Raw genomic sequence first — 12,581 nt, 5'->3', positions numbered from 1 at the left:
TTTTGATGTCTGATTTCTTTTATCAGTGTTTTATAGTTTTTAGCATACAGGTCCTGCACATGTTTTGTTAGATTTGCACCTAAGTATTTCTTTTTATCTGAGGAAATAGTATTATATTTTAAATTTCAGGATGCACATTTTCATTGCTGGTATATAGAAATACAGTTGATTTTTCTATGTTGATCTTGTACTCTGTGACCTTGCTGAATTCACTTATTCCCAAGAGGTTTTCCCTCTTACGAATTTTCTTTTCTTTTTTTTTTTATTGTGATGCAAAGGGGTGCCTGGGCGGCTCAGTGGGTTAAGCCTCTGCCTTTGGCTCAGGTCATGATCTCAGGGTCCTGGGATCAGCCCTGCATCAGCCTCTCTGCTCAGCGGGGAGCCTGCTTCCCCCTTCTCTCTGCCTGCCTCTCTGCCTACTTGTGATCCCTCTCTCTGTGTCAAATAAATAAATAAAATCTTTTTTAAAATATTGTGATGCAAAGATCTGTATTTATTTTTTCTTTTTTAACCTCATTTTCTTTTTTTTCCATTTTATTTTATTTCTTTTCCAGTGTTTCCAGTGTTCCAGAATTCATTGTTTATGCATCACGCCCAGTGCTCCATGCAATACGTGCCCTCCATAATACCCATCACCAGACTCCCTCCTATGGATTTTCTATGAAGAAACCCATTTCATCTGTAAGTAAGGTATAGTTTTATTTCTTCCTTTCCAATCTATATGCTTTTATTTCCTTTCATTGCCTTATTGCACTAGCTAGAATTTCCAGTACTATGATGATTAAGAGTGGCAGCAGAGTGCCTGGGTGGCTCAGTCAGTTAAGTGTCTTACTTTTTTTTTTTTTAATAAAGATTTTATTTATTTATTTATTTGACAGACGGAGATCACAAATAGGCAGAGAGGCAGCCAGAGAGAGGAGGAAGCAGGCTCCCTGCCAAGGAGAGAGCCAATCGCAGGACCCTGAAATTATGACCTGAGCTGAAGGCAGAGGCTTTAACCCACTGAGCCACCCAGACACCCCATGTGCCTTACTTTTGATTTCGGCTCAGGTCAGGATCTCAGGCTCTTGAAATCAAGACCAGGATCAACCTCTGTACTCAGCAGGGTGTCTACTTGAGTTTCTCTCTCTCCCTCTGCCCCTTTCCCCACTTGTGCAATCAATCAATCAATTCTTTAAAAAAAAAAAAAGTTAGGAACAAGCATTCTTTGTTCCCAATTCCGGGGGAAAGCATTCAGTTTTTCACCATTAACTACGATGTTAACTATAGGCTTTCTGTTAGATGTTCTTTATCAAGTTGAAGAAGTTCCCTTCTGAGTTCTCTGAGAGTATTTGTCATGAATGGGTGTTGAATTTTGTCACATTTTTAATAAATTAATTAATATGACTTTGTGATTTTTTTCTTTAGCTTATTAATATGTTGGATTATAGTGAGTAATTTTTGGATATTGAACACGCCTTGCACTCCTGAATAAAACCCTGTTTGGTTATGGTAGAGAATTCTCTTTATGTATTTCTGAATTATATTTGCTAATATTTTGTTAAGGACTTTTTTAAAAAGATTTTATTTATTTATTTGATAGAGAGAGATGACAAGCAGGCAGAGAGGCAGGCACAGAGAGAGCAGAGAGCCCGTGCGGGGCTTGATCCCAGGACCCCGAGATCATGACCTGAGCCGAAGGCAGCGGCTTAACCCACTGAGCCATCCAGGTGCCCCTTCTTAAGGACTTTTACATCTATATTTATAGGAATTACTGGTTTTAGTTTCCTTTTTTTGTGCTGTCTTTTGTTTTCTGTTACCAGGGTAATACTAGCTTCATAAAATGAATTGAGACATGATCCTTCCTATTCTATTTTCTGAAATAGATTAGGTAGAATTGGTGTTCATTCTTTAAACATTTGGCACATTTGCTCCAGTAAAAACATCTGGGACTGGTTTTCAGGAGTTTTTAGCTTACAAATTCAATTTCCTTAATAGATACAGTGCTATTCAAATTACCTATATCATTTTGGGTGAAATGTTTTAGGCTCTATTTTAAGGAATTGGTCCATTTCATTGAAGTTGTCAAATTTATGTGTATAGATTTGTTTATAGTATCCTCTTATTATTTTTTTGATCATGGTCTTTAAAGACATCATCTGTTTTATTCTTGTCCAAGAACAGAAGTCCTCTCCTTGAAATTTGGAAAGTGCAGTTCCGAATCTCTGCCTAAATTATATGTTCCACCGTCTCCCTGTTTCTCTTCAGTCTTTCTGGCTGATCCTTACACGATGGGTCTCCTGACTAGGGTTTGTGCCAAGCTCTCTTTGCCACATCCCTCCTGATCATACTTACCCTCACAAGTTTCACTTCTGTCTGTATGCTGACCTCTACATGCAAGCTAATTCCCTAAGTTCCAAGACCTGTGTCTCCAACCGCCCACCCTGCAGAACCTCCTTGAATGTATCACAGCGACATTAAATACAACCCATCCAAAACTGAGCTTACCATCCTCTTTCCAGACCTGATGTTCCTCTAGAACCCTTGACTTCATGAATGGCAGTGCCCATTACTGGCCAGAGATGTAGGAGTTGGCCTTGGACCTCCTGTCATCATCATTGAGGGCTGTCAGTTCTACCTTCTAAACATCTCTGGATGTTTAGCCACACACCAAGCCACCTACACCATTGCCCTCACCTGCACCACTCTTATCCAGACACTTTGCCTTCTAGGAGTGGCTTGGGCAGAAGTTCTCAAATGCAAGTCTAACCATGGCACACTCCTTGTGAGGTCTCCTGTGTACTTAGAAAAGGCCAGACTCTTTCTTGGGACAAGTAAAGCCCTGGATGATCTGGTCTATGGTTAAGTCTTGGGCATCTTGCCCAGAGCCCTTTACATGTCTCCATGTTCCGGAGGCCTACAATCCTAGTGGATTGTCACTGCCTGTTTAATAAAACCACCTATGCACAAGAATGCCTGTTCTTTGATGCTGGAGGTTTTGCTTCCCACTATCCTGCCCTAGGCCGAAAACAGTGCATGTGAAGACAAGGCTGCTTGAGAATGGGAGTAAAGGGCTGCATTTGGGGGGTCAAGAATGCTGGTTCCACTATTCACACTCCTTGTGTCACCTTGAGCAAAACACTTCTGCCTTGGGTTCCTATATACAAAATGGGTGCAATCATTCCTTCCCTTCTCAGTGATATATCAGAATCATAAGACAAAAATACTCGTCGAAATACTGCGAACCAGGATGCCATAATTTGGCCTCCTCCACCACCTTTTCCCAACAATCAAAACGGTATGTGGCGCCAAGCAGGGCCCCACGTACGTGAGGCTTGCAAGTCGCCCAAAGCACAGATTTGCAGGAAGCACTTGCAGACAGATTCTTGCAGGTGCAGGGAGTCCGGACTATGAGTATCGGGGAATTTGGTCTCGGTGACGGTTGGCCTCCCCTGCGTGCGCCAAGAAGACGCCTGAAGGTACCCTAGAGAAGCCACCTGCCCTCCCTCCGGCACTAGGCCCGCCCCCTCCCTGACCTGCTTCCGGGACAGAATGAGGCGCCCTTCTATTGGCTGCTGCTCTCTGGCGTCAGCAAGGAGCGCCCGGCTGAGCGAAAGTCCTAGTGGAGCCGCTGGGCGCGCTACTCCTGCTGATCCCCGGGCGAGTCGTGGCTCCTAGAACGCGGTGCAGGTGTCTAGACGCCTGTTGACCTTGGCCCCCAAATCGGTGAGCCCGAGCTCGAGAGCACAGGGCACCCGGCAAGACCGGCCGCGGCGGCCAGGTACGTTGAGGTTGTGGGCCGGGCCGGGTCTCAGCCTCCGGGCAGGTCTTCCGCGGAGGTCAAGACTGGACCAGGATCCCCGGCCGCAGCGACCACGGGGACCCGGCGGGTGGGTACTCGTGAGCACCCACAGAGTGCAGGAGACAAAGCCGGGGTACTGGTGTAGGGTGCCAAGCAAGTGGATAGTGGGACACGATCCCAAGCCTCAGTCGGCGATGCTTGTGCTGTTTCCGCCTTGAATCCCAGCCTCTTCGCTTCAGGACATGTTTCCAGGAGTTGAATTGAGCTCATGCTCTTGTTGCGTCCTGATTACCACAGAAGCACCAGGACCACTTTCTAACTGGTACTTTGGCAGATGATTTCTTTAAGCCTCATTACCCGTTTCTGTAAAATGGGACCTTGTACCTGAGGATATTGCTGTAGGGCAGAATGAGAACCGGAATGTATCTGTCATGTGGAAAGGGCATAGTCCATGGGGCCTGGAGTTATCTTGGAAAGCAGGTGACCAGCCTTATCCCTGAAGCAGCAGCCAGGATGTGGCCACGTTTCCCCTGACTGACAGCAGACCTCTAGGACATACCCTCTTGGAAATCCAACCCCCACCACCTCTAGGACACTTTCGCCCAAGCCAAGAATTTCAGTGTCACCTGGACTTGGATTCAAGTCCCAGCTATTTTCTCTCCTTGGGAACTTGGGCAAAGCCCTTCATCTTTCTGAGCCCCCCCCCCCCCCCCCATGTAAAATAGAACTAATGTACGTACTTTCCACAATTGTCAAGAGAATTGAATCAGACATTGTAGGCAAAGCTCTTAAAATAAGACCTGGCATTCAATGGGAGCTGTAACTATTTTTTCAGTGTGTGGAGTGTCTGAGTGCGTGCATTTTGACTTGAATAGCTTTTTGACAGCATCTTTGTGTAAGATGGGAGGGCGGAAGTTTCAAAGCTGATTTTCTGGCGGAACTCCTTGGCTGCTGCAGTGGTCAGATCAGTAATCTGGGTCTAATGAGTCTTTAACTGAACATGGCAAATTGATTGAGGACCAGGAATCTGGGACTACCTCCATGTGCCTGAGCATAAAGGGGCACTGTTTAAAGCAAGGACCCATGCAGGGCAGGGACTGTTCGGAATGAAGGCCAGGCTTAGATTAGAAACAAAACAAGAGAATGGGGTTTGTCTTTGAGTTAAGCCTGGAGCTCAGAGCAGGACCTGAGCCCTGTTGATATCTTCTAAGTGATTTGAGGAGGAAAGACAGCCATGTTGGCAATCACCAAGCTTTCCCAAGTAGTGAAAAGTCAAGCTGCGGCTCCTGGCATTGGTTGATTCAATAGAGTGTAGTGTAGAGCCTCCTGTGTGCCCAGCATAGTGCTTGGCACTGTGGACTCAGCAGTGAAAGAGAAAGATGCAGTCCTGAAACCCAGAGAGGAGATAGCCCAGTGAAGTCTGTCAAGCTGAGGACATGCCCTTTGCAGCCTCTTTCCTCAGGTAGTCTGAACTGCAGCAGGAGAAACGAAATAATTACTGTCTGGAGATGTTTGTGGGGGCTACTTCTAGAAGACTAGAACAGCCCCGTAGGGGTTTTGGCTTGGTAATGTGAGCAGTGGGAAATATTTCAATAGAAGGGTAATAGGATCAAATTGGTATTTTTAAAAACTGCCTGTAACTACTGTGAAGCCAGTTTTACCAGTGGTCACTTCTCCATGCAGGGCCCCACTCTTAGCTAATTTCTAGTCCTGCTTATTTTAGCCCAACCCAGCTCAGCTCAGCATCACTTCCTCAAGAAACTAGATAAAGGCAGGACCCTTTATCTTCACATCAGTAGTCCCAATGGCTGGATCTTACTTATGACGTCAGTTGTTAATATCCATCTCCCCTGAGAGCAGGATGGCAGGCCTGTGTGTGTCTGATCTATAGTGTGCCCAGTGCCTCGGTGGTGGCAGGTACAGCACAAGCCTGCAGGAAGCAACAGTTCAAGGAATGCCAGAACCCCTGCCATCTAGACTCGTGCCTGGCATGAGGTAGTCACTCCTTTAGAAATGTTTCATTACATGTGTTGAATTGAGCAAAACAATCACCTGATAAAGTATAACAGGATGAAATAACTAATAAATGTGGACCACTTCCAGGACTGTGCTGTGGCAGGGATGGCTGATGGGGTGAGAGGGCTTGGGCTGCAGCTTGGAGAATTCTGTGGATCCTGATGGTGGTCTCAGTTCCTTCTGTCTCCTAGGACCCACGTTTTTCTACATAGGTTCTGATGCTGGTCTCCTGTAGAAGGTTGCTCACAACTCTGCTGCACGCTCAGAAGTGGCCCTTTCAACCCTCCAGAAGTATGAGACTGGTGCAGTTTCAGGCACCCCACTTGACGGGACCTCACCTGGGCTTGGAGTCAGGGAATGGCGGGGGCGTCATCAACCTCAACACCTTTGACCCCACACTGCCCAAGACGATGATGGAGTTCCTAGAGCAGGGAGAGGCCACTCTCTCAGTGGCAAGAAGGTAAATCAGCAGGCAGCTACAATGGCTGCCCTGCTACCCCCTCCCTCTTCCCACCCCCATCCCTGCCCTGGGAAACAGAACCAGCTGGTAGCTCTTTCAGAGGTGAGCAGGGTGACTCTACCTTTCCTTTCTCATCTCTTCTCTTAGTGGAGAGTCTTAGAAATCTTGTATGACAGCACCCTTGGGCCCAGGGATGGTGATTAACTGTTTCAAGGCCATACTTTCAGTGGTGGAGCCAGTACTCTGCTTCATCATCCTGCCTTTCCCAGGGATTAAGTTTCTGTCTGCCTGAGAAGTCTGGGATCTGGGATCCTAGGAGACATCTTGGGAAGCTTGGGGGAAGTCTTTGGACGCTTAGCTCCTTAGAAGAGAGAGAACTGTAAAAAGGTGTTCTTAGAGATGGTCCTTGGGTTTGGGCTAGATAAGGTAGGGACTTACCTGAAGTCAGGAGCCATTTGAAATCTGATAAACAGTAAATATATTAAACTGGCAAAAATGCAAGTGTTTGACAGCTCACAGTATTGGTAATAGTAGATGTCCAGGGGCACCTGGGTGACTCAGTCATTGAGCATCTGCCTTCGCCTCACGTCATGATCCCGGAGTCCTGGGATCAAGCCCCCCATCGGCCACCTTCTCTCTTTCCCACTCCCCCTACTTGTGTTCCCTCTCTCATTGTCTCTTTGTCAAACAAATAAAATCTTTTTAAAAAACCCCAAATCAGGGCACCTGGGTGGCTCAGTGGGTTAAGCCTCTGCCTTTGGCTCAGGTCATGATTCCAGGATCCTGCGATCAAGCCCCACATCAGGCTCTCTGCCCAGTGGAGAGCCTGCTTCCTCCTCTGTCTTTCCTTCCTCTCTGCCTACTTGTGATCTGTCAAATAAATAAATAAAATCTTAAAAAAACAAACAAAACACCAAAACAGGATGTTTCTAATACTGTCATAGTCTCACAAGATTGGAAACTACTTCCATGCCCTCATCAGGTAATTGGGTCTACCTGTACTGTGCAGGTATACACAGTCCTATCAAAAAAGGGGAAAGGTATATGCTGTTATGGAGAGATCTCCCCAAAAAATACGTATTTTTTCTAAAAGGTGTATTCATTGTGCAGTCATTTGCGTAAGAAAGGACGGGAGGAGAAGAGGATGTGAAGAGCTACACGGGCCAGGGCCACGGTAGCTGTGTCCAAGGGTGGAGAAGGGGCAGGAGAGAGGCCTTTCCAGTCTTCTCATGTGCACCTTTTGAATTCCCTTACATGACATGTATTACCTAATGGGGGAAAGGAAATCAACACTGGATAAAAAATAAACAGTACTTTAATATCAAAGGATAATACCTGGATTTGGTTTCCACACTGATTAGGATGGTTGATAGATCTAGAAAATACATTTGATAAAGCATAACTTGTAGCTGCTGCAGTGCCTCTCCAGCATGCCCAGTAGTTGTTGGCCTGCTCCTACCCAGTCCCTCTCTCCTGCTCTGATCTCTACAGAGCCCTGACTGCCCAGTTGCCAGTCTTACCACGGTCAGAGGTGACCTTCCTGGCCCCAGTCACAAGGCCAGATAAGGTGGTGTGTGTGGGAATGAATTATGTGGACCACTGCAAAGAGCAGAACGTTCCAGTGCCGAAGGAGCCCATCATCTTCAGCAAGTTTGCCAGCTCCATTGTGGGGCCCTACGACGAGGTCATCCTCCCGCCAGAGAGCCAGGTCAGTGCCTCCTCATAGGCCCCCAGTCACCGGCCCATCACTGGGGTGCTTAGCACTCAGCAGCCAGCCTAAAGGAGCTACTTGTTGCTTAGTAGTGTGATCAGCAGAAACTACAGGGGGTTATACTGTGTAAGGCTGGACTCGGGGAAAAAAAAGTTAACATTTTTTACCGATTGCAAAAATAATACACTTTAATTGTGGAAAAATAATAAAATTCAGGATGCATCTTCTAGGAGTAAATACAATGTCCTACATGACCATAATAACCACTATCACCACTAAGGAAATTAACAGGAATAATATCTCATATATAGTCCAATTGGGAGTATACCCAGTTGCCCCCAAAGATGATAATTTGGATTCTGTTTTATTTTTTATTTGTTGAACCAGGATCGGTCAAGGCCACACAGTGTACTTGGTTGGTCTCTTTAGTGCCTTTATTCTAGAACAGGGATCTGCAGACTTTCTCAAAGGGTCAGTCAGTAAATAATGGACTCTGAAGGCCATGGAGTCTGTTCCAACAAGTCGTCTTTGCCCCTGATGAGTGAAAGCAGCCGTGGCTGATACATAAATGAGTGAATATGACTGTGTTCTAGGAAAGCTATTTAGAAAACCAGCCAGCAAGCTGGATCTGGCCCATGGGCCATAGTTTACTGACTTCTGATATCAGACAATACCCCTGCCCTTTTCTGTCTTTCATGACGCTGACTTTTGGAAGAATCCTGGCAAGTTGCCTTAGCATATCCCACTCTCTGGTTCCTCATGTTTAGATTTGAGTTAAATATTTTTGTCAAGGATTCTATCTAACACATACGTGTTAAATAATTTGGACCGCTGTAACAAAATACCACGGACTGGGTGGCTCATAAACCACAACTTTATTTCTCATAGTACTGGAGGTGAGGAAGTCCAGAATCAAGGTGCTGATACATTTGGTGCTTGGGGAGAGCCGCTTCCTGGTTCAGATGATGGTCTTCGCGGTTTTCTCACATGACAGAAGGGGCAAGGGCGCTCTCTGGGATCTCTTTCATAAAGACACTACCCCTATTCATGAGAGCTTTGCCTTCATGACCTAGTTACTTCCCAAAGGCTCTACCTTCTGATATTATCACATTGGGAGTTAGGTTTCAACATATGAAATTCAGGGTTGAGGGGTGCGTTCAGTCTGAAGGAACAGATATACATTGCACCCCATTGGGAGGCTTATCAGATGGTGCTAAAGTTTGATCACTTGGTTCAATGTTCACTAGATCTCATCGGAAAGGTACATTTCATTGGTAATTAATAAGCAGTCTACAGGGTAGGACTTTGAGACCTTGTGACTATCTTATTGTACCACAGCTTTTCATTCAGGGATCCTCACCTGAATCCATCACTGTATTGGGAGTTAGAAAAAGGCAATTTTTCTATCATGCTTTTTTCTGCTCCTATTAGGCTACCATTCTGTTAAGAAAAGCTTCCTTTTTTTTTTTTTTCTTTAAACTCCTGTCCCTTTAGTAGCACTGTATATTTGTTTTTCATTTTTATCCAATATGTTGTAGACCATCATTTACATTCTTTTTGATAGCCAAATGGTCTCAGTTTAGCCAGTGGTTGTCTTCAAGTTGGCCCCGGCCCTGTCACTTTTTGAATCCTTCCTTTCTGACCAAGATATTCTAGGCTCATCTTGTACTGTCTCAGACCTGGAATTTGCCATTTCCCCCAAGGAACCCAGTTCTGTCTAGTGGGTAGCAATGCTGGAGATCAAGATTAGGTGTCAGCTGTGCTCAGAACAACTCTGGCTATTACCATTAGAAAGAGCAGGCAGTTTGAAAGGCTAAGTTTTATCTTATAGTTGTATTTCGCTGATTATGGGAAAGGCTGTACATGTTTTCCTTTTTCTGTGGCTGTGCTCATTTCTTTTCATTTAAGTGAGTTAATACGTAAAAGTACTTAGGATGCTACTGGCACACAGTAGGATTAGCTGTTAGTACTCCATATTCATTCTTTTTTGAAAGTATCGAGTGACTTGTAAATTCAGTGCCCAGACTCCTGTTGTCTTTTTTTTTTTAAAGATTTTATTTATTTACTTGAGAGAGAGACAGTGAGAGAGAGCATGAACAAGGAGAAGGTCAGAGAGAGAAGCAGACTCCCCGTGGAGCTGGCAGTCCGATGTGGGACTCGATCCTGGGACTCCAGGATCATGACCTGAGCCGAAGGCAGTCGTTCAACCAACTGAGCCACCCAGGTGTCCCTCCTGTTGTCTTTCTTAAAAAATTTACCTAGAATAATAATTTACCTATAATTTCTACACCCACTGTGGGGCTTGAACTCACAGCCCCAAGATCAAGTCACATGCTGTACCAGCTGAGCCCACCAGGCGCTCCCCACAGTGGGGAGCTATGCCTACACACAGTGGAGCTGCCTGCCACTGTCCACATTTATGGGTCTATAAGCCACACCTCTCCCCTCATTTACTACATGTAGTTCATAGTGATTACAGTTGTGGGCCCACAGCCAAGCCCCACTGTTAGAGACCTAGGCCCTAAAGAATGGTGTGCAGCCCCTCAGCATGGCAATAGGCCCCAGAACCCAGGCAGTTCACTGCTTTCTCTACAGGAGGTGGACTGGGAGGTAGAGCTGGCCGTAGTCATTGGAAAGAAAGGCAAGCGCATCAAGGTAAGGAAGAAGAGGTGCCGTCTGTTTCTGGCATTGGGAAATGGTTGGTTACTACCTGTTCCCTGACTGCCTTACTCTTTGCCCATCTTTGGCTAGTTCTGGTGACTAACATGGGATAAAGTCTTGGTTATGAGGGTTGGTGTCACCATGTTGATCTAACTTCCAATCTGGCCAAATCCCCTGTCCCCTAAAGGCCACAGATGCCATGGCTCATGTGGCCGGCTTCACTGTGGCTCATGATGTAAGTGCTCGTGACTGGCAAATGAGACGCAATGGAAAGCAGTGGCTGCTGGGAAAAACCTTTGACACCTTCTGCCCCCTGGGCCCTGCCTTGGTGACCAAGGACAGTATAGCAGGTAGGTCTTGGATAGCCCACATGGTGACTCTTCCTGCTCTTGCATGCACACGAGTAAACAAAAAGCCACACTCAGGAAATTGGAATGTGGACTTGCCTTTTTCTGATTCCTTAGAGAGCAAGTTTCAGCCTAGGCCACAAGTTCCACAGGCCTCCTTCCACATCCCTTACTGCAGAGGTGGGAGAACTTCCTCTAGCTGTCACTATCCCTGAGTCTTTAAGTCGGAAAACATCAGAATTTGGCTATCAAAAGCCTGTGCCTTTCCCCAGTGGGGGAGAGGGAGAGCACCTGCACAGCTGCAGGGCAGCACCCGTTCTAAGCAGCAAGGGCAAGGTGAGCCCGGAGGAAGGCCCGTCACGAAGAGGGCAGTGCACAGCCATTTGGGTGGGGGTATGCCCATGCACCCCAGCTTTACACTCCCTTGTGCAGACACGGTGACGTGAAATTGTGTTCCAGCTGTTCTGAGGGGGGATGTGAGTGTATAAAGCAAAAAAGTTGAAGGTACTCATTAACCAAAACACTGTTACAGGTAAGCTGTCCCCTGCCGTCAGGTGCAGGAGGTGCCATGCCCGTCTGAATCGTTACCCTCTTGCAGTACAGATATCCAGTCATTTCCATATCTGCAGTGGTCAGCCTCTGCTCTGAGTAGAGGAGGGTCTGGGACATTTCCTCCTTAACCCACCCCAGTGATCACAGGCAGATGCTCTGCTAGGTGGTATGTGCAGGGAGACCTGAGGAGCCCAGTGTCCATATGGAAAGTTCCAGGGTGGGGAGTGCTGGGTGGGCAGGAAGTGCCAGGAGCACGTCCAGTGAGACCTTTCACTGTGGTCACAAAGCCACCCTGTGCCTTTGGTTTCTCAGTCAAGGGAGGGGTTCATGGGAAAACAACCCCAAGGTGGTGCTTTTACATTTTCCAGATCCACACAACTTAAAGATCTGCTGCCGAGTGAACGGGGAGGTGGTCCAGAGCAGCAATACCAACCAGATGGTGTTTAAGACGGAAGAGCTGATAGCCTGGATCTCCCAGTAAGTGGGATGGGGCCTTACTTCCCACTACCCACCTGCGGCTGGGCTGAGCCTTCCAGCCCCGTTTCTGGCCCCCTCGGCCCCTGGTCTCAGCTGTCTCTTCCGCCCCAGGTTCGTTACTCTTTACCCAGGGGATGTCATCCTGACTGGGACCCCCCCAGGTGTTGGTGTCTTCAGGAAACCTCCAGTCTTTCTCAAGGTAGATTCACTAAAAGGTGGAAAGGGAACAAATACCCAGAATTCCTGCTGGGCTTATAAAATCCAGGCCAAAGGACTGATGGCCTCCTGACCTTCTGTTTTACAGAAAGGAGATGAAGTCCAGTGTGAAATTGAAGAACTAGGCATCATCATCAACAAGGTGGTGTGAGGGCTCTCCACACAGGCCTGGGACTTAAGAGGTGGGACATCCATTCTCTCCCAGTGCCAGCAGCCTCTTCCAGGTAGAGTGAGAGGAGAGAAAGCTTACTCTCCTCATCAATAAAATTCTCAGCCAAAACAGCCAGCTTGACTTTTGCTATAGTTCTTCTTTTAGGGTTTTAGGGAACAAGACAGGGCCTTCTCACAAGGTGGGGAAGG

At 46.7% G+C, this 12,581-nt stretch overlaps 1 protein-coding gene across 2 annotated transcripts; it reads left to right on the top strand.

The window, feature by feature from the left end:
- Nucleotides 1-3,562: 3,562 nt before the first annotated feature.
- LOC132021333 (fumarylacetoacetate hydrolase domain-containing protein 2A) lies at nt 3,563-12,507 on the top strand. Of its 2 annotated transcripts, none has more exons than XM_059405553.1 (8): nt 3,563-3,760; nt 6,010-6,257; nt 7,749-7,965; nt 10,564-10,623; nt 10,817-10,979; nt 11,897-12,005; nt 12,117-12,204; nt 12,310-12,507. In XM_059405553.1, exons 2-8 carry the CDS (start codon nt 6,016-6,018, stop codon nt 12,370-12,372), a joined length of 942 nt encoding a protein of 313 aa, XP_059261536.1. In that variant the 5' UTR covers nt 3,563-3,760; nt 6,010-6,015; the 3' UTR covers nt 12,373-12,507. The 2 variants fall into 2 exon arrangements, with proteins under 2 accessions (XP_059261536.1, XP_059261535.1); XM_059405552.1 differs by having other exon boundaries at nt 5,989-6,257.
- Nucleotides 12,508-12,581: the final 74 nt, after the last annotated feature.

This window comes from Mustela nigripes, chromosome 7 (genome assembly GCF_022355385.1).
Source record: "Mustela nigripes isolate SB6536 chromosome 7, MUSNIG.SB6536, whole genome shotgun sequence".
Classification (NCBI taxonomy): Eukaryota; Metazoa; Chordata; class Mammalia; order Carnivora; family Mustelidae; genus Mustela; species Mustela nigripes.
The sequence above is the reverse complement of the archived record's forward strand: the minus strand, read 5'-3'. Positions and strand labels throughout refer to the sequence as shown.